Source organism: Guyanagaster necrorhizus (assembly GCF_019112545.1).
Source record: "Guyanagaster necrorhizus MCA 3950 unplaced genomic scaffold BT62scaffold_23, whole genome shotgun sequence".
In the NCBI taxonomy this organism is placed as follows: Eukaryota; Fungi; Basidiomycota; class Agaricomycetes; order Agaricales; family Physalacriaceae; genus Guyanagaster; species Guyanagaster necrorhizus.
In genome coordinates, this window is record NW_025064902.1 from 582,344 (window position 1) to 604,517 (window position 22,174).

Here is a 22,174-nt window from a genome sequence, read left to right on the forward strand (position 1 = left end):
ACAAAAGACAGAGCAAATCCACTATGAACGGGAAAAGAATGGGGAAAACCCAGAAGAGTGGCAACAACCTGTCGGAGATGATCCGTTTTTGGACACAAAGTAGAGTTTCACAGCGCGTGCATGCGCCCGATTCGGCGCCCGATTCATCGATCATGACGGAATCATTCAGAGGTCGGACTACCAAAATTTGAGGCTCGAGCGACTCGTTGACACTTTAGCCAGGTTAGTAATAAGTGGTAAAAATTAGATACTAAGACCACTTTCTGGGTCGGCGCAGAAGGAATAACCATCTCATCAGATCCTCCGCAGCAGATCGCTAATATTTCGATCTGAGTCCGACTCGATGGATGACACTGGGCATTTGAAACATGTGAATGCACCAAAAAATTGCGGGGAGGAAGCAGGGGCTCAGTATTAAGGTAAATGTAACACTCATAAAGTTCCCGCTATCACCATTCTCTTGAAGTCGCAGAGGATTCGAGGCGTCGAGGGGAGGCAGTTGCAGGGCCGGGTGAAAGTTGATGCGAACATTGTCGACTCACGTAATCTTCCCGCCTCTTGCCTGCTTACCACAACGATGACACTCCCGGCGGCAGTTCGGCTTATTTTCTGAGAAAGATCATCTGTCTGCTTGGTTAAATCAGATTTATGGACACATTGCAACTGCTTCTGACGTTAAATTTGGCGCTCGATATCATCTTTCCTACTGGCATTTTGTTGACTGATATGCTCAAATTTTTCGTGATTTCGTTTAGCGTCTCCCCATGCTTCTGGTACTTCACTGGACCGTAATGCCGGTCTGATTAGAGCACTAATTTGACGCGAATGGTCAGCATGTCTACGGGACATTATTCCGAGTTCATACTATATTATAGTCAGCCTAAAGATGTGTAACATTAATCACCAAGTACTTTGCAACTGCAGGCTACGACGACTATTTTTCTGACCGTGATTTTCCTTTCCAGCATAGTTTCAAGACCAATGTGAAGGGCCCGGAACCCGGAAGTTGTTTTTCCATGTCCAGAGAAGTGAAAAAAAGGACGAGAACTGGCCAAAATATCACGAAAGTGATATGTTTGTCAGGGCCATTCTTTCTGTGCTGGGTGAGCACTGAACAAGTCGAGCAGATTCAAATCGAGGGCGCATTTGGCTCACGTGAGCTTTAGGGCAGGACGACGAAAATTTCAATTACTCCTAAGTATTCTCTCTCTTCTTCCTTCCGCAACCTCCTGCTTGGCCCTGGTAGTACATCAACATTTTCCCTCCGTAGGCATATACAGAATGATGTTTATTGTTAAATCTGATGATTTTTTCGCTAGAGTGTACCACGTCGGACGAGAGTCCGGTTCATAGCCTCCCGCCAGAACTGCAGTAAGACTAATGCATTTGGTTGGTTTGCTGGCAACCGACATGTCGTTTTCTTTCGGCAGGAGATGTCCTGAATGAGCAACGTTGATTTCTACTGCGAGAAAGCTGGTCTGACATCCTTCTTGGAATGAAATCATGTAGCGTGTTCCTCTCACTTCTGTATGTTTGATGAAGAAGTGCTGCAATGAGCGTAATATATATATTCTTTGAGTTCTCCATCTGGTACTGTAGAACTTCAAGGGCGTTATCCATCACGTCACTCAAACCATCGTAAGTCGAAGTCAATCAGTGGCAATATCATTGCGGTGCTATACACCCCCAGGACCTCGGGTGTTTGTTTGTTATCCGGAAAAGTATGCCTCAGAGTAAAGAATATGATACCTTATGGGGTTCCTTGACCTGAAAGCTATACATGCCAATGGGGTGTACTGAAAGTAGAGAGTCAGAGATACAAACAAGTAAGGTAGACATAGGTGGTATTAAGTGATTAAGATGCTAAGCGATTACTGCGAAAGGGCAACGGGCATAGAAGGACATCGGTAAACAGATATACGCATATGAGGTCCATATCCATTACACTCGGAGCCTTTGCATGTCAACATTAACTTAGGTATTGAAATAGAACGTGGTGCATGAGAAGTGACTCATGAGCGTACCACGAGACGAAAGTGTGGTATTCTAAAGGATATTAAAGCACTATTAAGAGATCTCCTTTAATCTGTACTGGAAAGCTTATGTAGAATGATGAGAAGACATGGTACCAATGCTCACAAATCATCAACACCATCAGCCGATCTCAGGGGGTGCCCCTCTGGAAGAATCACCACGACGTTAGTCGTTCGCCCAATCCTCTCTGCGGACAGCCTCTCCAGCATCTCCACCAATGGCATCTCCAGCATTGGCGTGAAAATGTCAACAAAGGCTTCAACGTGCTCCACCTCATGGCTAAACAGAGGGAAACCTTGTAAGAAAGCGTATTTCATATTTAGAATAACAAGAAACGCACTGGAATATCAGATGCTCGACCATCTGCTGAAGCGGTCCGATGATCGCTCTCGCAAGGAAGGTCCACACAGTGTGGGCAACAGAGTCAGAACCATCCTCTCTAAGAAAATGACGCGCGTTTGTAGCACCTAATAGAGTATGCTGTTAGCTATAACGTAGACCTCACACAGCGTAGCGATAAGCAGAAACGCGGTGAGGGTGCTCGACAGACCGTATTCAATATATATAGTCCATCCCAACATAAAGGGGTATCGAGCTTGGCCGGCGGGATACGACGGAGCTCCTGCTTGCTAATCCAACATCCTCTGCTGATTCGTCGATCATCTCCCAGTCCTCTGGCCAAGATTCGATGGGCTGGATGTACAACTCCAGTGTGTCTGTCTCACGATAATGTTGAGTAAAGAGATGCTGCACCTACGAGTCACACGTATCAGTAGATAAACCCCCGACAAGTCAAGTTGCCACAAACAAGTATCCTCCACCCACATAGCTCAAAGTGTTGGAACCTATGCGCCGGTGATGCAGCATCGCTATTTTCAAATTCGGTTGTTATTTGTAAACGATCAAGTTGTCCAAGTCCCTCCATCGCGCGCGATTCCCTCATCACTGGAGTATGGCATTTCTCAAGTATGTAGCAACCCAACCAATATTTTTGAGTGCGTTCTCTCAGAGAAAAAAATAGAACGTACACCGAGAAGTTCAGGGAGAATGCAATGGAGACATGTTTATACAACGTAATAAATGCAGCATAAGTGAAAACCCGAACTATAACGTAGAAAATGACAAATTTCAGCCAGGAAAGCATCAGTCTGGCAAATTCCCCCTCATCATCTGGATGGCGATCTCCCTTTCGCCTTTCAATCTCTCAAGGACATCGTCGACCACTACAATGAATTCAATCAGCCCGCCGTTGAAAGAGTAAATGTGTTGGAAGATTCGCACCATCTAGGAACTGACGGCGCTGCCCCCCCCAAATTGGCCAAGTCGCTTTTTCCTCCTCTTTAAATTCCTCCCCAAATATCTGGAACGCCTCCAACACATTCACCCACTCTTTTGTGACAGGATCAACCAGATACTCGGGGTACACCCAGTCTGAAACAGGATACTTGTTCGTCTCTTGCCACTGTTCCACTACCCATTAAAGTAAGCACCGTCTGCTTGATATCGTGGAAGCTACTCACCAAAATACACCAGGCGACACACTTTGGCAAAATACATTTGCGGAGACTCTTTGGGAGCCCCGGGAAGGGCTACAATGGTGGCAGAGGAAGACGAACTGGACATGGAGGGTATCGGAGAGGGAGCCTGCACCGCCACCGGTCGCATCTGAGGAGGAATGACACTGTACACGATGGGGTTCCCATTGCAGTCGTAGCCATGAGTCACCGGATAACAGTAAACTTGGCCGTAAGGGTTCATGTTGAAGAGCGAATCCTTTGTGCGGGCAAGGGGAAGATGATCTCAAGCAGTTACGCATCCTAGTTTTTATATGTAGACAGTGAGGGCCCCTCTGAGACAATGAAGCTTCTCTTGATTGTGACTTGAAATGGTGTCCAGAAAAAATTTGTCATCAAAGACACTTTGAATGGTAATAGATCGTCCATTCTTCCTCTTAGACACCGACTTACATATGTGCCACCTTTAGAGACGATTCATGAGGCCGTGACTTTGGTGGTACCAAGTGCGAACAGCCACCCTTGTACAAAGACACGATTGTATTGATCCAAGCCATATTCTCCATAATGTGCTCCTCAAAGCTGCTTCTCCATCCAGATCACTTTCTCCAAAGCCACGGAATGCTTGCTCCCCTCAAAATTATCTGTCCCATAACCAAAATTCTTCGCTACGACCGTCTTGAACTCAGCAAGTGGCGCAAGCTTCCTTACCGCCCAATCCGCATGGGCGATATCCGTCTGCAATTTCAGCGCCTCGTCCATATTACCCTGCTTGAAAAGATCATGCAGCTTCACATGCAGCTTGGGGGTTATATTCGGTGACGCTGACATCGTCCCAGCGCATCCAGATGTCATACCGTGGAGCATGCAATCCGTCATCGACGTGTATATCCCAAATTCGGACGGAGAGAAAACCGATGTGAGCTTGTATAGCTTACCCATTTCACCGCAAGCGCGCTTTACGCCTACGATCTTTGGGTGCTCCGCAAGATCCGCGATCACGTCTGAGTCGAGGTTCAGCCCGTTCGTGACCGTTGGGAAATTGTAGATGATGATGGGAATGGGCGAATCATCTGCGATCTACAGAGGACACGATTTCGGTGTGAGTATTTTAAAGTGACATCGACTGATAGAAGAATAAGGTCCACCCACCTCGCGATATGAAGCGATAGCAGATTCAGGTGTGATCTTCAGAATCAGTTTTAACAGAAGAATATAGGTAAGATCTATGAACGAGCCTGAGTGAGTAAGTATCAAACACAGTAAGGTATATGTACCTCAGTCGGGCACAGCGAAGGTGAAATGACTGAGGTACCTGGGTAACGACGGCTGGACTATGTAGTGATCGAGAAAAGACGGGAGGTAAGTAAGTATATATATAGTAAGATTGAAGAAAAGATAACGGGTGGTTCTCTTCAGTCTCTGTGGTCAAGTCTTCTTCGCAATGCCTTGCTCCTAGTCTCAACACAATCATTCGCTCGATAAAGCATTGTCACATTACTGTATTAAATCATTACATGTTGGTGGTTAATAATATAGCACTCTACGTCTAGAAATACAAACAAAGCGGGTTAACTAGTGATATAGCTCTATATGACTCTCCGTTCTATAGGGTACGTTCCAAGTCGTAATAAATTCTTGCCATTTGGCACGCTTTTGCTCATTTCAGAGCGCGAAGACAGCAGCGAAAGCTGACGAAAATGGTGGAAGGCGTTGAGAGGCGAGCCCTGTTTATGGGCTGGCTGCGTAAGCCGAACGTCGCCTCAAGACGTGGCCCCATTTCCACAGAGACTAGAACGAAAAATTTCAGCCTGCAGAACGACATGTACATAGATAGGACATACCCAAAACACCGGCATAAGCAAGAAAGAGATGCCAGCGAGTAGGGCAGAGCCTGGGCCCAAACCAAGGTTGACGAAGAATGCACGTCCAAAGAGTGGGAAGACACTGGCGATGGCGGAGCGGAAGAAATCGTTGCCAGCGAGAACTGATGCGGCGTAGGTGGGGTACGCTGATGTGATGTATGTCAAGATGCTCTGGAAGGTGAGGTAGATGCCAGGAAGGTAGAGCGCGGCGCCGATAATGGGAACGATCCAATGGATGCTTTCCTTCGAGGTGAATCCGAAGATGAGAACGCTGGTCGGGATGAAGATGCTTGCGATCAATCCAATCTCCAGGCGGATCTCGGGCGCAATGTCGACACCCGCTGTAGCAGCTTTGGCATATCTAGGTGCAATGTGGTATTTTTGATAGAAAACATACGCGGTGTACTAGTGAACGGTTGTCAGCACCAGTACACGAAGAAAATGAAATCACTCACTGTAATAGCGCCAGAGACGACGAATGCAAGGAAAGGCAGGCCACTGAGACCGAGATTGAAGTTGTAGATGTCGGTGAATACAAGCGGGAAGGCCTCGAACCACAGGTAAAAGATTGCGTCTGATAGGAATATCGTCAATCAGGTATTGTATCAGGTCAACATGAATATTACTCACAGACAAACCCGAGGTAGACATTTGCAAACATCAAAGCAGGCTCCTTCGCAAGAATAACGGGACGGATGAGCGCTTCCTGCATCACTGCTCTCAGAGTCTCGCCCTCTTTATCCTTCTCGCTTTGGGAGCTCAACTTCTGGTTTCCCGTTAGCTTCCTGAGCCGTTGCGCGCGCTTCAGCAAGATTGTTGGCTCGTATGTCTCGGGAAGAAGCAGCGTAAGGAAGATGAGCGCGAAACCGGCGATCCAGAGGAGCTCGTACTGAGGCCACCTCCACCCATTGGCCTGTGCTGCGAACCCTCCGATAACTGGGCCAGTGATGGGGCCAGCCACAGCTCCGAGCGCCCAGATACCCAGCACGTATGCGTACTGGTGCATAGGGTATATGTCCCCCATAGATGCGCCTCCTGTAGCGAGCGCAGGGCTGCCAACAAATCCGGTGAGGAAGCGGAATGCCAGAACTGTGCTTATGTTTCTGGCGAACGCGACGGGTATCTGGAAGATGACGAATAGGAACAAGGTAGCCATGTAAACCGGGTTTCGACCTATTCCCGGAAGTTCTTGAAGTGGTGCCAAAAACATGGGTCCAATACCGTACGCTGGTTAAGACCGTTAGGATGGTGCGGACTGGAATGCAGATCAACTTACCAAGAACGTAGAGCGTGAGACCGAGAGTGGCAGTGGTCTGCGAGACATTGAAGTCAGTCATCAAGCCGGGAATTGACGGCGTGTAGATAGCTGAGCCGATGTACACGCTGAAGGTCAAGAAGCTGATGCTGAACGCGACAAATGCGCGTTTTGCGGGAGACCAATTTCTGGAAATAGAATTGAGAGATACATTCAAACATGTTATAAATGAAACAAACCTTGGGTTCTCCTGATCATCGTCTCCATACCATCCAACTATGTAAGGATCGTCTCGAAGAGCAACATCGATCTGTTTTGCCTTCTCCGCATCGAGATCCACAGCCAACGTGGATTCCCTTGTGAGCTGTACTCCCGGCGTTGATGCACCTCTAGACTTTTCCAGGTCACCGCATAACGTTGTCGCGTCGGAGTCCGGGGAAACGACTGTCGACGGCCTTTGAGATGCCGGAAGGAGGAAATGTGAAGGGACCTTAAAGTCGGGCCGTTGGTCTGCGTAGGGAAAGATACGACCATTTGAGATGTAGTTGATGGCCTGACCAATGGTAGAGTCACGGAAAATGTCTTGGACCATAACGATACAAATCTAGGTGAAGGAAGGGGAGAATGATGCACTCTCCTCATCATCAGCCGCTTTTATAGCTGAATATTTTTCCGGGCCCTGAGAAAGATGGATTATTCATCGTACTCGAGAATGGTTGGTGAGCAACAAAAAAAGATCGGTAATTCCCCTTTCGGCCGAGTTGCGTCATCACGATTGCCGTTTTCTAATGTAGGCCAAAATAGGCTAACACCTGTCAACATGAGACAGTACAGTCTGAGTAAGCCAGGAGAGAAGTATGAGTCATTATTATTATAAACAATCAGGCTGAGGAAGGCACGTCAGAGAGTTCGGGAATACCGACCAGAGTTCTTACTGCGTTCAGCAACGGAATACTGAAGTACTGAGCGCTGTAGTCCTTACTTGCCCAGACAGGATTGCATGATTGCATTGCGGTACAGGATAACAGCAGGCATCGGGCACGTAGTGGTAGCCAGCTAAGGAAGGTGCACGGTAAGAGGAGGAAGACTGGTTGGGCCCTGGGAATCGGAAATTTTGCCATTTCACGTGCTCACGACGCGTTGTGGGTCAAATTTGATATTCAAATATTCAGTGCTGGGGCTGACTCTTTTCCGTTGAAAAACGACATGGAAAAGGTGTTTCTCGGAACCAGAACAAAAGGTTAACTATACGTTCCCAGCCGCGAGGCTGAGGGTGTGTTTCCCTGGGTTCCAGGTGGAGAAATGTTGTTCGACTCGCCCGGGATAGCCGGACTCCAGCGGCCCCAAGATAACAAGAACATACAACGCCAGTTCAACGATTTTGCCAAATTCGATTCTTCCTTCACAGCCATCAGTGCTTTATGCTCCCCCAATTGCCAGCAGAGCTTCTCCTAAAGATTTCGGCCCTGGTGAGTCCTCTCGGTTTTCTCACTGAAATCCTCCGTCCTAATTTTGCCTGTAGCTCAGCCATGATACTCAGAAGAATCTTCGTCTTGTCTGCAAATCACTTCACCACGTCACTACCGAGTTTGTTTTTGCCACTTTTCGCATATCTTTCTCCGACGATGCCAAGATGTTGGATTGGAATATATTAAATGAACTAGCAACGCGGAGTACATATATGTGGAGATACGTCAAGGTGCTGCGCCTGACCCACCCTTCGCCTCTAGTATTCGCTGACTATAATGTGCGGCGGAAATCAATTAAGGATATCATAAGAGGATTGTCCAAGGCGATTGTGTCGCTCGAAAACGTTACAACTGTCTAGTGAGTTATATTTAACTTCCTTCAGGGGCTGAGCCGATTATCTTGCAGGCCACAACTAGCTCAGTTCCGTTAGATAACCAACAAGACAAGTGTTGACCAGCAAACATTTCACCGTCCGCATTCAAGATTGCTTCATCCGAATAATTCGACACCGCCAGGTAGATAGCTGTGAGCTCCATCTCCGCACTAGAGACTCATGGCAGCATCCAATCTCGTCTATATATGGTGAATACTCACGCTCAATGCCTCCTCGCAGATCCGGGGGCCACAGATAAAGTTGCTGGCCTAGTCTTGATCGGTTCCAACAGCTCTGGACCCACCGTTAGCAGTACCACGCAACTGCGCCTGGCTCCGATGTTTTCGTCCGGATCCTTCCCAGCAAAACTCATCGCTAGAACGAGAATGAGCATGTCCAAAGCAACTTTCTTGCATTGTATGCAATATAAATTAGCTTTGAAAGGAATAGCAGCCTGCAGGTTACGTTCATTCCCTACGTTTGACGCGCTTTAGGGACGAAAATGTGCTTCGTTGATGGGGACTTCGAGAAGGGACCGGAAGGCACAGACAACGAAGAATGGAGCGTTTGTGTTTGGCGTGCAGATATTGACACAGCCCTATATTGCTTCGAGTTCGAAAGGATCTGACGCCGCCAGTTTCTTCCCGGTGAAGCCTGGGTCGCGAAGGGAGGTGCCGAACCGGACACTACAAATCGATCAGGGTGCGAAGTATTGGAGTTGCTGATGGCTGTACGAGCCAACCGACTCCGTACCCACACCTTTCCTTTCTTTACCGTCTACCCGTTCTCGAACCTCAACACGGAGGAGGGGAAGCAAGGATAGTGCAGACAAACTTATTCACGACGATATCGAGCTGGTCGTCGGTTCCTTTGACATGTATTGTGCCGGCCTTGACCGTCTTTCGTTGTCTGGTCTATCTCCAGTCTGGTACGTGTTAGCAATGAATATCCTGAAGAAAGGATAGTCGCCGACCAGATAATAGATCCTGAGACGCCCATCACAGATGCGGCAGCTTTCTCTAGGACGTCCAGCCTTCGTCCAGTGATGTATACTTTGGCGCCGTTTGCAGCGAAGGCTTTAGTAATAGCAGATCCTCTGTCGACGGGGTAACCATTCGATGTGATCGGAAATCCTGAACTTACATTCCCGTCCCTCCGCCTGTAACTAGTAACAAGACCTACTCGTCCAAGTGACAGCGACATCACTTTCGTCATGTTAAGATCCGCCATGTTTGGAAACGCAGGACGCCGCGCTCTGAATGTGGTCCCTTTCATTACAGCAGGTTACGGCCTCTCCGCTACTATTCAGCCATCAAGGACGGTAAATAGTTTATTCGATGTTGTAAGAGACGGTCCACACTCCACAGTCGCCCATAATCGTCAGCACTGTGACAAAGAATCTCGTAGCGGAAAAACTTCAGCGGAGATAATCCATGCTTTCCACATCATAAAGAGAAAACTGTGAGAAGGACACGACTCACCTGCTTGGGAAGCCTGAGAACGACCGTCTTAGTATCGAGCAACGAATGCTGCTACTTCATTTGAGCATTTGTTGGATACCTGAGGCGAAGAAGACAGAGCATTGCGGTATTCTCTGCTTAGATGAACAGAGGCATAACCTACGGGCCAAGCCGAAGTCGGCATGAGTGTAGAGCTCCAAGATACAATATTAGCTATATTCAAGGTCGCTGCAATTCTTGTACGAACGTTCCGAGGACCGTTGGATGTAAAAGGTTCTGTAAATCTTGTTCGGAGTTCCTTGTCATGCTTGCAACATATCCAACTCGCCATAGTCCATTATCACCCATCTCGTTGAGCTGAACAGTTCCTCAACCCTTCTGCCATAGGAACTACGTGGCCTCGTCAGACTGCTTCGGGTATAGAGCATGTTGCAAAGAGTAAGAAGCAGGAGTTCGGACCGGATGCCAGGCGCCCGCTGATTGAACGACACGAGGTCACAATGAGTCAACTTAGAGTTCAATGTCGAACTTCAAATCCAGTACTTATCACCTAGCGTCGGAAGGTCGTTCATCGATTCATTATTTGGTCGAGGAATGTACTAACTCCTGATCAAGATGACATCTCCCACTCGAACGGACAAATCGCAATTTCATCCCGATTTCTCTTCATTCATTCCCGAATACTTACAGCCTAAGAGATCGGTCAGGATCGAGGAACTCCTTCTTTCTAATAAACCACTGTTGGAGTTTGAAAGGAAAGAATTCCTCCAAACTGCTGTCAGAGGCCCTCACACTCTTAACGAATTTGACTAGAAAATATCGGCAACGCGCCAGTTGTTGGATTTTTTGGCGTCTGAAAGGAATCAAGCTGTGTCCAACATCTCGGACGCAAAATCTCTTTCACACCCCTTGCGCAACCTGCCGGATGATGTGCTGCGTGCTATCTTTCGGGCTTGTACCAAGTCCGTAGACCAGGCGTTCGATGGGGGATATGCCAGTCTAAATCCTACCGTAGCCGTTGAATCGATCCAACCAAATCAGTCACCATGGACCCCTTCCTTTGTCTGTCAACAATGGAGAGCCGTTGCCATTCACGATGCAGAGTTGTGGTCTCTCACTGAGCTCGATCTAGATAAAAGACCTAAAGACAATGAGCTGGCCAAGAACCGCGTGTTCAGACTTGGTTTATCATTGTTCCGATCCAATGGTCATGACCTCTCCATTCGTCTCCATGGAAAGGATGGCGTTCCGTACATCTCTCCAATGCTTCAAATTCTGCTCCCCACCGCTCCGTATTGGAAGCGACTCTCCGTGTGTCTTCCTCTCTCCTCATTCCAACACTTTTCTGTGTATAAGGGCTATCTAAATCGCCTAGACACCCTTTACGTAGGCATTGGAAACTGTGACAGTGCCGACCACCTCCATATCGACGCCTTCCGGCTCGCTCCGAGCTTAAAGGTCGTTGGAATGTTACTTGAGCACTGGCCCGTAGCATTCACACACATTTCCATTCCTTTTTCAAGAATCACATCCTTTTTATCTGGAGGTGGCAATCTGTATACATATCAGTCCCTCAGAAGACTTCCGCGTGTACGGATGCTCACCCTCGTATGCTGGCGTAACTTCGTTGAGCTCGAAGTGGAGCCTGCGGAGCCAATCACTTTACCCAACGTGACTTTCCTTCATCTGTTGGCATTGCGCCTACCCAATTCTTCATCCAGTGTCAATCATATGTATTCTCTCCTCATCATCCCGTCTCTTCAATTCCTGAAGATATCCTTCTTCGGATCAGACCAGATCTTATTTGTTTACCCAGATTCATACCCTATCAAAACACTTACTATTGAGGTTCACAATCAATCACAGGAGGCATGCACTGGGCTGCCTGACAACCTTCCTCGTTTCTTACGTCGAACTCCTCAACTGGAGGAGTTGCACATCTTGACGAGGGCCACGAATTTACCAGATCAATGGATCAATGGTCTGGTATACACTTCAGAGCATGATGCAGTAGCTCCGTGTCTCCGTGTTTTAAGTATGCCAAGCGGTCTCTCAGCGGGGGATTTGTGCTGCCTTGTCAATGTCATAGAGTCCCGGAGGAGAAAGTATGGCTGTTTGTCAGACGGTGGACAATGCATGTTGTTAGAGAAAGCAGTACTTGGGCCCGAACCTTTACAGTTTAATTCTGAGGAGCTCTCAGAGAGATGGTCGGCACTGTGTACAGGGGAACTAATTGTCACGCACAGAAACAAGTGAGGTGGAAATTTTCATGTGGGTTTTCAATTTTGCTGTTCATAGACTAAATGAAAACATCATTTAAGGTTGACTACGAAAGAACCAAGAATAAACTTCAGTGACTGATGCATTTTTATTTCTACTGAAAACCCAGAAGAAACATTGACTGAGCATACCGATGCTTTATTAGTTTCATCCTTTCATATTCACCAAGACGGCATGAATATATACTTTCTTTTTGGAATACCGACACTTGTATGGCAACTATGCTTTCCTTCATTAATGTACTCATATAGGCATTCTCCGGTCATGAATACTATCTCTACGGATCCTGTTGACGTTCTTCATCAGAGAGACAAGAGACATCAGTCTTGAGATGACGGTTATATCCATGGGTCAGAGGATCGGCATGCCCTAGGCGCAATAAAAAAGATATGAAAAAGCTGAGTGGATTATTCTTCTGAAATGCTGAAGAGAAAGCAAACGGGACTGAACAACTTGCGTTCAGAGCTTGATACCAACCTCCAAGTCACAGGGAGCTCTGTCTTCACCCCTCTGCGTATTCTCTATGTATTCTCCCATCGTGCGGCATCTCATGACGATGTTCAGGCAATTCGGGAGCGCTGTTCAGTTTCGTCAATAATGCGAGAGGTTGGTTAGCACTTCTTCGGTGTCTCAGGCCGTAGAAGATATCAGGGCATGGTTTCAACTCCCGACCTGTCTCTAGCTCAAATTCTATGGCAAGAAGCTGCGAATTGACACACGAAAGGAGATCCTCGAGCATAGACCAGCCTGAACATGACCTCTTCGTCAGATGGCTTGGTTACCAGGCTACTCGCGTCAACTGAGATTTTTCATAAAAGAGTAATAATCACTCTGGCACGTTGAGAGAATATCTGTTTCTCATACAGTGGTCCACTGTCCAAAAAACGGCATCAATTGGGTCAGAACATACATGATAGACAACCGGGCATTTCTTTTGTCCATCTTGAGTACTTCATAATTGTCGGTAGCTGAGTCGTGCCCACGCGGTACCCGGCGGAAATATAGCTTCGCGGACGATGGGTACTCTGCTGATTAACAGATTAGCCACCACGCAGTGAAGATATATCATCATAGCCTGACGAACCTGCAATACATTAACGCAACAGAACCGCCAGAGAAAATGCCGGTGGCCGATAAGTTGCCGCAAGAAACTCTATAGGTGATTCGACGGATCTGCCGAGCCATTGATAAATGAGAAAGAGAATCAGCGGGGAGTGAGGAGAAACTCACAGGAAACAGCGGACTGGGGGTTTTACAAGGAGGGTGTGTCCGCACGAAGCGGACGAAGGCTCAAAAAATTGAGGCTCAAGGCCTACCATGACAAAATGCCATACTCCCCTCAAAAAGAGGATGGAGACAAGAGTAACCGACAAAGATTCAGCCTAGAGACAAGCTCGAAATCTAGTACGGCACGAAATCATGTCAATCTCCACCTCAAACGCGGAACGGAGGTAAAACGTTAACATCCAGATAGGGATACAGAGACCGGTCCTTCAAGAAAACAGAGAACGAGTGATAATTCAAGGACGAATCGGACCAGAGTTTGGATATCGAGATCGTTACAAAGCATCGCAGAAAGACATTTCACTGTAGACAAGATGTCAGTCTAGGCGGAAAATGAAGGAATGCATGACCTGTCTCCACCAACAGCCCGTGCACTGTAGACACTGTCCGCAAGGCGGAACGGTACCATACATGGCGCAACAGACTGCGCAGAGATATACATGAGGGCATTTTGGAGAACATCCAAATGAAACAAAAGATACAGGGCGCAACAGGCTGCGCGAGGATATACATGCAAGCATTTGGAGAGACAGCCAAATGGAACGAAACGAAGACAATACATGTCACAACAGGCTGCGAAGGGATATCTATGGAAACGGCTGACGGTACAACGAACCAGAACGAATCAGACCAGGGTTTGAGTACCAAGGTCATTGCCAAAATCACAGAGAAAATAATTCACTGCAGATAGAACGTCAGTCTTAGTCAATAAATGAATAAATGCACGACGTACCTCCACCAGCGGCCCGTGAGCTGTACACACTGTCCGCAAGGCGGCACGGAATGTGGCCTCCTTTCGAGGGTAGCTGCATAGAGTCGTTCCCGGCATTTTGTAGTACCACCATAGAGTATATGAAACGACCAGGAGATGTCAACAAGCGTTCATCAGAAGTATCACGTAGCCAGGGAGATCCTCGTCATCGACGACGAATCAGGGCATCGTACTCTAGGATTGAAGGCGACAAACAAGGCCGATGTCCAATCTGCCAAACATAATTGAAAGATATTCAAGAGAAGGAAGCTAGACACTCACTTTCGTGCTGTAGCGCAAGAGCACAGGTTGGTGTGGCTTATGATCGTACTCGACAACGTAGAGAGTCCAGCAGCTATAGAATGCACCCAGTCTGCAGGCATATCATTCGTCAGGTAATCGCGACATAGCATGATGCTGCCCAAGCGTGTGGTCTACTGGGTGTGGCTGACAAGAGAATCTTCCGTATTCGTGAATCTGGTGGACAAAGGGCATTAGAAAGACATCGGTAGTCGAGCTCTTCAGTCTCCAGGTGCGATGGCAACGCTGATACTCGCATTGAACCATGGATGCCAGAGTTGGAGGTGGCAATGTGGCTCAACCATCGTTCGTCTGCGAGATCTAGAGGCAGTAAAGAAAAATCGCCCTTGAAGAAAAAGCTACAAGAAGGCGCCGGTGGCTATGACATGGTAGTGGTCATGATGGAGGAGAGAAAAGAAAGGCAAAGTCAGTGGATAACAAGCCACGCGCCTTTTATAGCAGCGGTGTTTGTGCCACCGAAACAAATCCAGATCCAGATCACAGGATGAATCATGTCTGAGTCATGTGATAAGGCCAGGTTACCGGTGCCAGTGGTTTTGCGGTGCTATCAATGTTAGAAGTTTGAACCTAATTCCTGAATCGGCTGTCAATGTTTTGTTGAGCCAGCAGAGAATGCCACTTTTTCAACAGACAGGCGGGACTCCATGAATGCAAGAATGAACATTGGCCAAATGCAGCAGGCCCAAAGACGTGTTCCAGGTATCTGGCAGCAAAAGGAGTTCCAATATGAGACTGCCAAGCTTAAGGTGTGAGCATGGAGTAGTACGCCGTCAAAGACACTTTGTATGGTAATAGATTGTCCATTCTTACTCTTAGACACCGACTTACATATGTGCCACCTTTAGAGACGATTCATGAGGCCGTGACTTTGGTGGCACCAAGTGCGAACAGCCACCCTTGTACAAAGACACGATTGTATTGATCCAAGCCATATTCTCCATAACATGCTCCTCAAAGGTGCTTCTCCATCCAGATCACTTTCTCCAAAGCCGCGGAATGCTTGCTCCCCACAAAAGTATTTGCCCCCGCGGCCTTCAACGGCGAACGCACAACATTACTCCCATAACCAAAATTCTTCGCTACGACCGTCTTGAACCCAGAAAGTGGCGCAAGCTTCCTTACCGCCCAATCCGCATGGGCAATATCCGTCTGCAATTTCAGCGCCTCGTCCATATTACCCTGCTTGAAAAGATCATACAGCTTCACATGCAGCTTGGGGGTTATATTCGGTGACGCTGACATCGTCCCAGCGCATCCAGATATCATACCGTGGAGCATGCAATCCGTCGTCGACGTGTATATCCCAAATTCGGACGGAGAGAAAACCGATGCGAGTCTGTGAAGCTTACCCATTTCACCGCAAGCGAGCTTCACGCCTACGATCTTTGGGTGCTCCGCAAGATCCGCGATCACGTCAGAGTCGAGGTTCAACCCGTTCGTGACCGTTGGGAAATTGTAGATGATGATGGGAATGGGCGAATTATCTGCGATCTACAGAGGACACGATTTTGGTGTGAGCATTCTACAGTGACATCGACTGATAGAAGAATAAGGTCCACCCACCGTGCGATATGAAGCGATAGCAGATTCAGGGGTGATCTTCAGGGGCCAGGGAACAGGCGCCAAGACAAGTGCATACGACGCGCCGGAATCTGCTGCTTCCTTGCATAGCTGGACTGTCATTCTGGTAGACGATGCACTGGCACCAGCGATGACAGGAACGTTAGTGAACCCGTTCTTGTCCAACACCTGGCGGGTGATCTTGATAACATCGCGTCGCTCACTCTCTGAGAGCAGCTGAGCCTCCCCATTATCACCGTGCACGAGTATACCAGCAACGCCTCCCTAGAAAACCGAGGATGGCTAGTATCGCGTTCACCACATGCTAAATTTTGGTACCAGTGCCAATCTCAATGTATGAGATTCTATAGCTTCAGGATCGAGATCTTCATTCTCTGTCATGAAAAGGACGGCGGCAACGTGACATCCAGGTGGCGGTGGATGGGCCATGGTGGTATGAGTCAGAAATAGTAATCAATCAATGTTACGGAAGCCCGAAAGCGGCACGTGGAGCGGAGGAACTGCATCCCGGAATGACCTTGAAATGAAGACCAGTCACCACAAATCCCACCGTATGACCCAAGGAATCTTACAGACATTCACACCCGGACGCTAACTTGTCATTTCAATTTCTGGGCGCGGCCAGTGGTATCACGCGTTAACTGACAGTGGTATCACTCAGACTGTCTGACACAATGGTAAAACATACTCAACTCGTGCGGCAGACTCGGCTTACCGGGCCACCGCCGCGGCTCTGGGAGCTATCTTGAATCCCGCCCCGTCGGCATTGCCTTTTATAGGACATCGACATCACCGCATCGCTTGGAACAGAATCTGAAAGGGGACGGGACCCTCGACGATGATTATGACAGATAGGAGGTGAAAGTGGTAGCAATGCCAAGCTCTGGGTTTTCTCCAGAAAAGAATCACATTCTTCCGTACCTCTGGAGCAACACCGACATCGGATTCGAGGCCATTTACCACAGACCGATTTCACAGAGAGCATGCGAGATAAGGATGTGTCGAAAGATATTCTTTACGAAAAGAAATTCTGCGACCTCCAAGTCTCTACATGATCCCCGAAGAGGGATACGGATCACCTGCATGTGAACGTCAATTGTTCTTCTGCCTTCTCACAAGTCATTTTCACTACCTCGAGCAAAGCATATCAAGGTCGAACACGACTGATCGACGAGGGCCGAGGTAAGGGGCAATCGACCGCTGTGATTGCCGCATATATCGGGCGGCTCGGAACACATATCATTGCGCGGACGGATGATCAGAGATAGCAGGCTTGATATCTTGTGAGAGCAAGCCATACCGCAAGTCCGATACGGGAAGTATTAAAGCTTTCCTGTGCAGAGGAACATGATGAGCCTGCTTCTCCCTACAGGAAAGTAAACACATTGAGTACACACTTTTCGCCATTTTACCTCGGACCGCTATGCGCTGGAATCCGTTCTTGTTGATGTCAGTAATCGCATCGTTGATATGTGTTGGGGCGTTCCCAAATTTAGTGAGTGTATTCGACCCCAAGTTTTGTAGGCATGGCGCCCTGACCAGAAACGCAGGGGCTCGGAAGACGGGCTAAAACTCGCGCACGAGATATAGAGGTGAGAAAAGCCGGGAAGGCTCGTCGCCTCGCTCTGAAGCCGGTGCTCGAAATTCGTAGCAAAATAGTAGCAACACTGAAACAGCGCGGCTCAGAGCGAGCCCGGTAGTATGGCTTAGAGCTGGGACATTACGCGGTGGACCTGAAGTTAATCTGAAGGTCAGACGCACTGAGAACCGCCATACATGAACTAACGTACGAACGTTCATGCAGACCACGGGGGATCTGAAGAATCGCCTCTGGCGTCGAGAGGTGAATGATTGTTCTACCTCATGGTCGGCTCACAAAAAACCATCAACAGGTGCTGAACGAGACGAGTGGTATTCCTGGGTGGCACGTTGTGGAATAATTTCCGAGGTATAATATACATAATCCCTAGAGCGGAAGAAACAGCATAGACTTGCTGTGTAGGAGCTTTACACTGGCTCTCTGGTCGTGGCTGCTGCTGCTTGAGTTGTAGAGTATTCACTTGGCGTCGGTAACCACCTGTACAGGATGTACAGATTGTGCATATTTATAGTAAGGCTTATCCTAGGACATCAATGAAGACGTACCTTCTCTTCTCTATTGATAATTTGGATGCAACGAAAGATAGCATACAACAGAGTACGCATCGTGAGGAAATTTGCTTCCCGTCAGCTGGGACGTCGTTTTCAAAAGAGAAAGTTCAAGATGACACAGCGACAGATCCCGGCCCGGCGACGATCCGGATTTCTCCGTCCCAGTCTGATGTTCTTTGCGTTCAGGATTACTGGCCAGATACGTAGAACGCAAAGCCTCTGCAGGTAAGTAACGATTCCATTACTTGAAAGTTCAGTACCGATTTTTGACGATCTTACGTCCTTGATTTGTGCTAGACTTCGTCGATACCACAAGAAGCTTGCTGGTTCTTCATCACCTTTTGGAGTCACTGTTTTGGCATCTGTGGCCTCTACACACTAGATATCTACACCCTACCAATCGGATAAAATGGAGAACGGTGGTCCACCGTCCACCGAAGCAAGAATTATAATGAATAAGTCAGTAATTCAAGTTGGGAAGAGAAAGCCCCTAATCACGCTACCGTGGAAGTCAACAGATACAAACAATGCATCTTAGGTAACCGGGAAATGCCGATGCTCTTTGCGCACGTCTACCATCTTTATAAGTTCCGCCGGTCCCAATCTACTCATTCAACCTTCACCCCACTTTGGTCCCCTACCTGTGTGAGGACGTTTTCGTGGGCCCACTGTTGTTTTACGAGTCCGTGAGTGCCGCCTGGCAAATAGCCCTATCACTGTCGTTCTATTGGAAAGACTTCACCGACAATTCACCGACGAAAACTTTTCCTAGTGCAGTCATCGGTATTTATGTTCCTTCCTTGCTTATAGGCCACCGGCCTACTCTTGGCCACTCGGCCGAAAAACATTAGTCAGCACAGCAGTTGTTCCGCGATGAGGGGGCCCCGTGCACAGGAGATTTGCCGTCGGAATGGTGAGATAACAGGAATTCGGAATTGCGCAAGTCTGGTACGCTTATCTCATTATCGTCGCTTGGATGGTGTGGTATTTAATGGAAGAGCACATCCTGCTGTGTCGCGCAGCAAAACCATGGACGCTATTGATTTCAGTCACCATTTGAGCCCCATTTCCGCGGCTAGGACTCCAAGTCCCCTGAAAAGTGTGTTATCCTATTCTCCCCTTCTCTGCTTTTCTTTTTTCCTGAGTCAATGCCGCCAGGTCTTATGAAGTACATGTCCATGGATGGCATGATCAGTTTGGCTGGAGGTCTACCACATCCGTCTCTTTTTCCATTCGTCAATATCGAAGCAGAGGTTTATTCTCCTGGCGTCTATCTTCCCTCGAATACATCCGAGTCAGACTCGGAGCTTTTACGTTTCAACGTTCACAGGAATGGAAGGGCGAATGGGCAGGTCGTGGATTTGGCCACTGGCTTGCAATACGGTACGATTTTAAATGTTTCCTCATGAAATATTTGAGGGTAATTAGTCGTCGTTAGCACCCACCGCTGGTTTCCCATGGCTTCTCCAATATGTCCGGGACTTTGTGCGCGTCGTCTATCAGCCAGCCTATAAAAATTTCGATGTCCTGATGAACGATGGAAGCACGGATGGTTGGAGCAAAGTTGTCAACCTTCTCTGGTAAGTACAATTGTATCTGGTCCTTAATTCCGACTAACCACGACGGACGTAGTGAGCCTGGCGACTACATCCTCCTCGAAAAGTACACGTTCCCTTCTACTCAGGCGAACTGGATACCGATGGGATGCAAGGGCGTTCCACGTATGTATTTATTCTCTCCTATCGTTTACCGCTGAACGACTATCACAGTTGAGATGGATGCCCATGGAATACGTGCTGACGTCTTGGAAAGAACCCTCCGGGAATGGGACAACGCCCATCCCGGTGTGAAACGTCCACACATTTTATAGTGAGTCATAATCCGCTGACCCTGGCGCGCAGTACTGATACGCAACAGCGTGATTCCCACTGGGCAGAACCCTACCGGCTGTACCATGCCCGTCGCTCGTAAGCAGGAAATATATGACATTTGTGTAAAATACGGCACGTTCTTCCTCCGCGCAAACGAACATCCTTCCGTTCCTCAACTGTGTTTGAACAGACGTTATCATCGTGGAAGACGACCCGTACTATATCCTCCAATTCGACACCTACAAGCTTCCAAGCGTCGCTAATGGTCACACGGCACCCCCGCCCCCGCCCAGCTACGACGAAGCGGCATTCCTAGATTCCCTCGTCAAAACGTTCCTGAGCATCGACGTCCAGGGCCGCGTCATTCGTCTGGACACCTTCAGCAAAACGATGGCTCCCGGCAACCGTCTTGGATTCTTCACCTGTAGCCCGCTCTTCGCCGAACGGATCCTCCGCGCAACCGAGACCTCAACCCAAGCGGCCTCAGGCTGGTCGCAGTCCATCGTCTCCGAGCTCCTCCACGCCTGGGGCCCCGGCCTCGGTGGGTACCTCCGCTGGCTGTCGGGATTGCAGAGTCAGTACGTGATCCGGCGAAACTGGATGTGCGATGCTTTCGCGAAGGAGTTCGACGCTGTGCAGGAGGGCGACGAGGTGATTGTCTACGGTAAAGGGACAAGGGTGAAATTGCTCAGCTTCGTGCCCCCGCAAGCCGGGATGTTTTTGTGGGTCAAGGTGTATCTGAGTGAGAACAAGGAGTATGCGGGATTATTCAAGAGCTCGTCTGAGGATCCAGAGACGGCTTTTGAGCAGAAGCTCTGGCAGGATATTATAGATGCGAAGGTGATCTCGGGTACTTTGCCGCGTTTCTGACCATCCGTAGCTCATATTTTTTTTAAACAGCTTCTGATTTCCCCAGGCAGGTTTTACGTGTACGTATTCTATGGATATTCCCGATTGCTCACTTTTTCTTACCTTTCGTTTCTGTATAGAGCTTGGGAAGGTGAAAAGAAACCGAGAGATGCAGCTGAACGCGACATTGTCCATTTCAGACTGGCGTTTTCTATGACGACTGTAAGTATTCGGCCTTCTGATTCTTTCGTTTCCTAATATGCGCCCGCTGCAGAAAGAGAAGGTGGACCTGGCCATTCAGAGGCTGGCAGGCGTCCTGCATCATGCGTGGGGACTTGCGTAACCGTGGCGGCAGATTTCCCATATGACCAACCGGACAGTAGATTACCCAAATGTAATTATATCTTGCGTGTTCGGACGAAACATAATACTTTTAGCGACGAGCCAGTTAAAAACAAACAGTTACTTGTCATGGAAGTTTCGTGCACAAACCTGGTCTGAAGGGCAAGGTTGCGTTCAGTCAATATCAGGGATTGAACGCTAAGACCCCCCTTCAAAAGAGTGATTTGCAGCAGCTATTAGATGGTATACCGCTAGGCCATAACGATCCGACTAAATTGGCCGTGTGTGTGTATATAATACATTATCAACATTTCCGTGATGGTTTTCACCTTTTTTCTTCCAACTTCTCCTGTCAGGATGACACCGACATGAACCCCGGACATCTCAAATGACGGATTTGTCTCTTTTAGCCCCAGATCCTTCTCGAGACACGTACCTGCAATTAACTCAGTGAAGCACAAATAATTTCAACAACTTTCGTCTTCGCATTATGCAAGAGACATATATAAACTGAACGACAGAACTAGCTCCGCGCTTTAAAACCTTGGCTTCGTGTGCTTCAGTGCTTGCAACTGGTGCACTTGCACTCGGCGCCCTGGCATGAGCAGCTGGATCCGAGACAAGAATGTCAGTAGATGTCAAACCCTAGCTGAGAGATTTTACTCACGAAGAACAGCTGCAGGCAGCGGTACCGCAGGTCTGGGAAACGGGGATTCGAGAAACCTATACGCCGATGCAAAACCTCGTCAGCCCAGGACAGTGTGTAAGTGGAA

General features: G+C 48.2%; 10 protein-coding genes across 10 annotated transcripts; 2 read left to right on the forward strand and 8 right to left on the reverse strand.

Annotated features, from left to right (window-relative positions):
- Positions 1 to 3,133: 3,133 nt before the first annotated feature.
- BT62DRAFT_996020 (uncharacterized protein) lies at positions 3,134 to 3,792 on the reverse strand (the record flags this gene model as incomplete). Its single annotated transcript, XM_043190559.1, has 3 exons — positions 3,134 to 3,257; positions 3,316 to 3,504; positions 3,555 to 3,792. 3 exons carry the CDS (start codon positions 3,790 to 3,792, stop codon positions 3,178 to 3,180), a joined length of 507 nt encoding a protein of 168 aa, XP_043036963.1. The 3' UTR covers positions 3,134 to 3,177.
- A 332-nt stretch (positions 3,793 to 4,124) lies between these two features.
- BT62DRAFT_903185 (aldolase) lies at positions 4,125 to 4,628 on the reverse strand (the record flags this gene model as incomplete). Its single annotated transcript, XM_043183516.1, has 1 exon — positions 4,125 to 4,628. A coding segment is annotated over one exon (504 nt), but the record flags the coding sequence as incomplete, so codon positions are not given.
- Positions 4,629 to 5,033: 405 nt separating this feature from the next.
- BT62DRAFT_935085 (MFS general substrate transporter) lies at positions 5,034 to 7,409 on the reverse strand. Its single transcript, XM_043186854.1, has 6 exons — positions 6,908 to 7,409; positions 6,690 to 6,856; positions 6,044 to 6,640; positions 5,869 to 5,987; positions 5,393 to 5,818; positions 5,034 to 5,339 (listed from the first exon to the last, which is right to left on the reverse strand). The coding sequence occupies exons 1-6, from the start codon at positions 7,258 to 7,260 to the stop codon at positions 5,280 to 5,282; spliced, it is 1,722 nt and encodes a 573-aa protein (XP_043036965.1). The 5' UTR covers positions 7,261 to 7,409; the 3' UTR covers positions 5,034 to 5,279.
- Positions 7,410 to 9,175: 1,766 nt separating this feature from the next.
- BT62DRAFT_332633 (uncharacterized protein) lies at positions 9,176 to 9,903 on the reverse strand. Its single transcript, XM_043180536.1, has one exon. The coding sequence runs from the start codon at positions 9,784 to 9,786 to the stop codon at positions 9,346 to 9,348; it is 441 nt and encodes a 146-aa protein (XP_043036966.1). The 5' UTR covers positions 9,787 to 9,903; the 3' UTR covers positions 9,176 to 9,345.
- Positions 9,904 to 10,465, reverse strand: BT62DRAFT_332632 (uncharacterized protein). Its single transcript, XM_043180535.1, has one exon. It carries the CDS (start codon positions 10,300 to 10,302, stop codon positions 10,021 to 10,023), a length of 282 nt encoding a protein of 93 aa, XP_043036967.1. The 5' UTR covers positions 10,303 to 10,465; the 3' UTR covers positions 9,904 to 10,020.
- Positions 10,450 to 12,527, forward strand: BT62DRAFT_935086 (uncharacterized protein). Its single transcript, XM_043186855.1, is given in 6 exon segments — positions 10,450 to 10,538; positions 10,564 to 10,566; positions 10,586 to 10,748; positions 10,785 to 12,244; positions 12,277 to 12,279; positions 12,299 to 12,527. The coding sequence occupies 2 exon segments, from the start codon at positions 10,587 to 10,589 to the stop codon at positions 12,225 to 12,227; spliced, it is 1,605 nt and encodes a 534-aa protein (XP_043036968.1). The 5' UTR covers positions 10,450 to 10,538; positions 10,564 to 10,566; position 10,586; the 3' UTR covers positions 12,228 to 12,244; positions 12,277 to 12,279; positions 12,299 to 12,527.
- Positions 12,528 to 13,710: 1,183 nt separating this feature from the next.
- BT62DRAFT_1009280 (uncharacterized protein) lies at positions 13,711 to 14,380 on the reverse strand (the record flags this gene model as incomplete). The annotated part of the gene is made up of 4 exons (XM_043177529.1): positions 13,711 to 13,838; positions 13,886 to 14,134; positions 14,181 to 14,216; positions 14,269 to 14,380. 4 exons carry the CDS (start codon positions 14,378 to 14,380, stop codon positions 13,711 to 13,713), a joined length of 525 nt encoding a protein of 174 aa, XP_043036969.1.
- Positions 14,381 to 15,460: 1,080 nt separating this feature from the next.
- Positions 15,461 to 16,617, reverse strand: BT62DRAFT_935089 (aldolase; the record flags this gene model as incomplete). The annotated part of the gene is made up of 3 exons (XM_043186856.1): positions 15,461 to 16,098; positions 16,171 to 16,452; positions 16,507 to 16,617. 3 exons carry the CDS (start codon positions 16,615 to 16,617, stop codon positions 15,559 to 15,561), a joined length of 933 nt encoding a protein of 310 aa, XP_043036970.1. The 3' UTR covers positions 15,461 to 15,558.
- A 616-nt stretch (positions 16,618 to 17,233) lies between these two features.
- BT62DRAFT_1078530 (uncharacterized protein) lies at positions 17,234 to 19,120 on the reverse strand (the record flags this gene model as incomplete). The annotated part of the gene is made up of 12 exons (XM_043179393.1): positions 17,234 to 17,267; positions 17,321 to 17,414; positions 17,489 to 17,554; positions 17,608 to 17,722; positions 17,762 to 17,921; positions 17,979 to 18,018; positions 18,072 to 18,265; positions 18,334 to 18,343; positions 18,380 to 18,558; positions 18,910 to 18,943; positions 18,981 to 19,036; positions 19,093 to 19,120. 12 exons carry the CDS (start codon positions 19,118 to 19,120, stop codon positions 17,236 to 17,238), a joined length of 1,008 nt encoding a protein of 335 aa, XP_043036971.1.
- Positions 18,903 to 21,478, forward strand: BT62DRAFT_935092 (PLP-dependent transferase). The gene is made up of 10 exons (XM_043186857.1): positions 18,903 to 19,438; positions 19,498 to 19,722; positions 19,778 to 19,919; positions 19,972 to 20,060; positions 20,109 to 20,208; positions 20,257 to 20,342; positions 20,401 to 21,050; positions 21,111 to 21,139; positions 21,200 to 21,281; positions 21,334 to 21,478. Exons 1-10 carry the CDS (start codon positions 19,369 to 19,371, stop codon positions 21,400 to 21,402), a joined length of 1,542 nt encoding a protein of 513 aa, XP_043036972.1. The 5' UTR covers positions 18,903 to 19,368; the 3' UTR covers positions 21,403 to 21,478.
- The last annotated feature ends 696 nt before the right edge of the window (positions 21,479 to 22,174 follow it).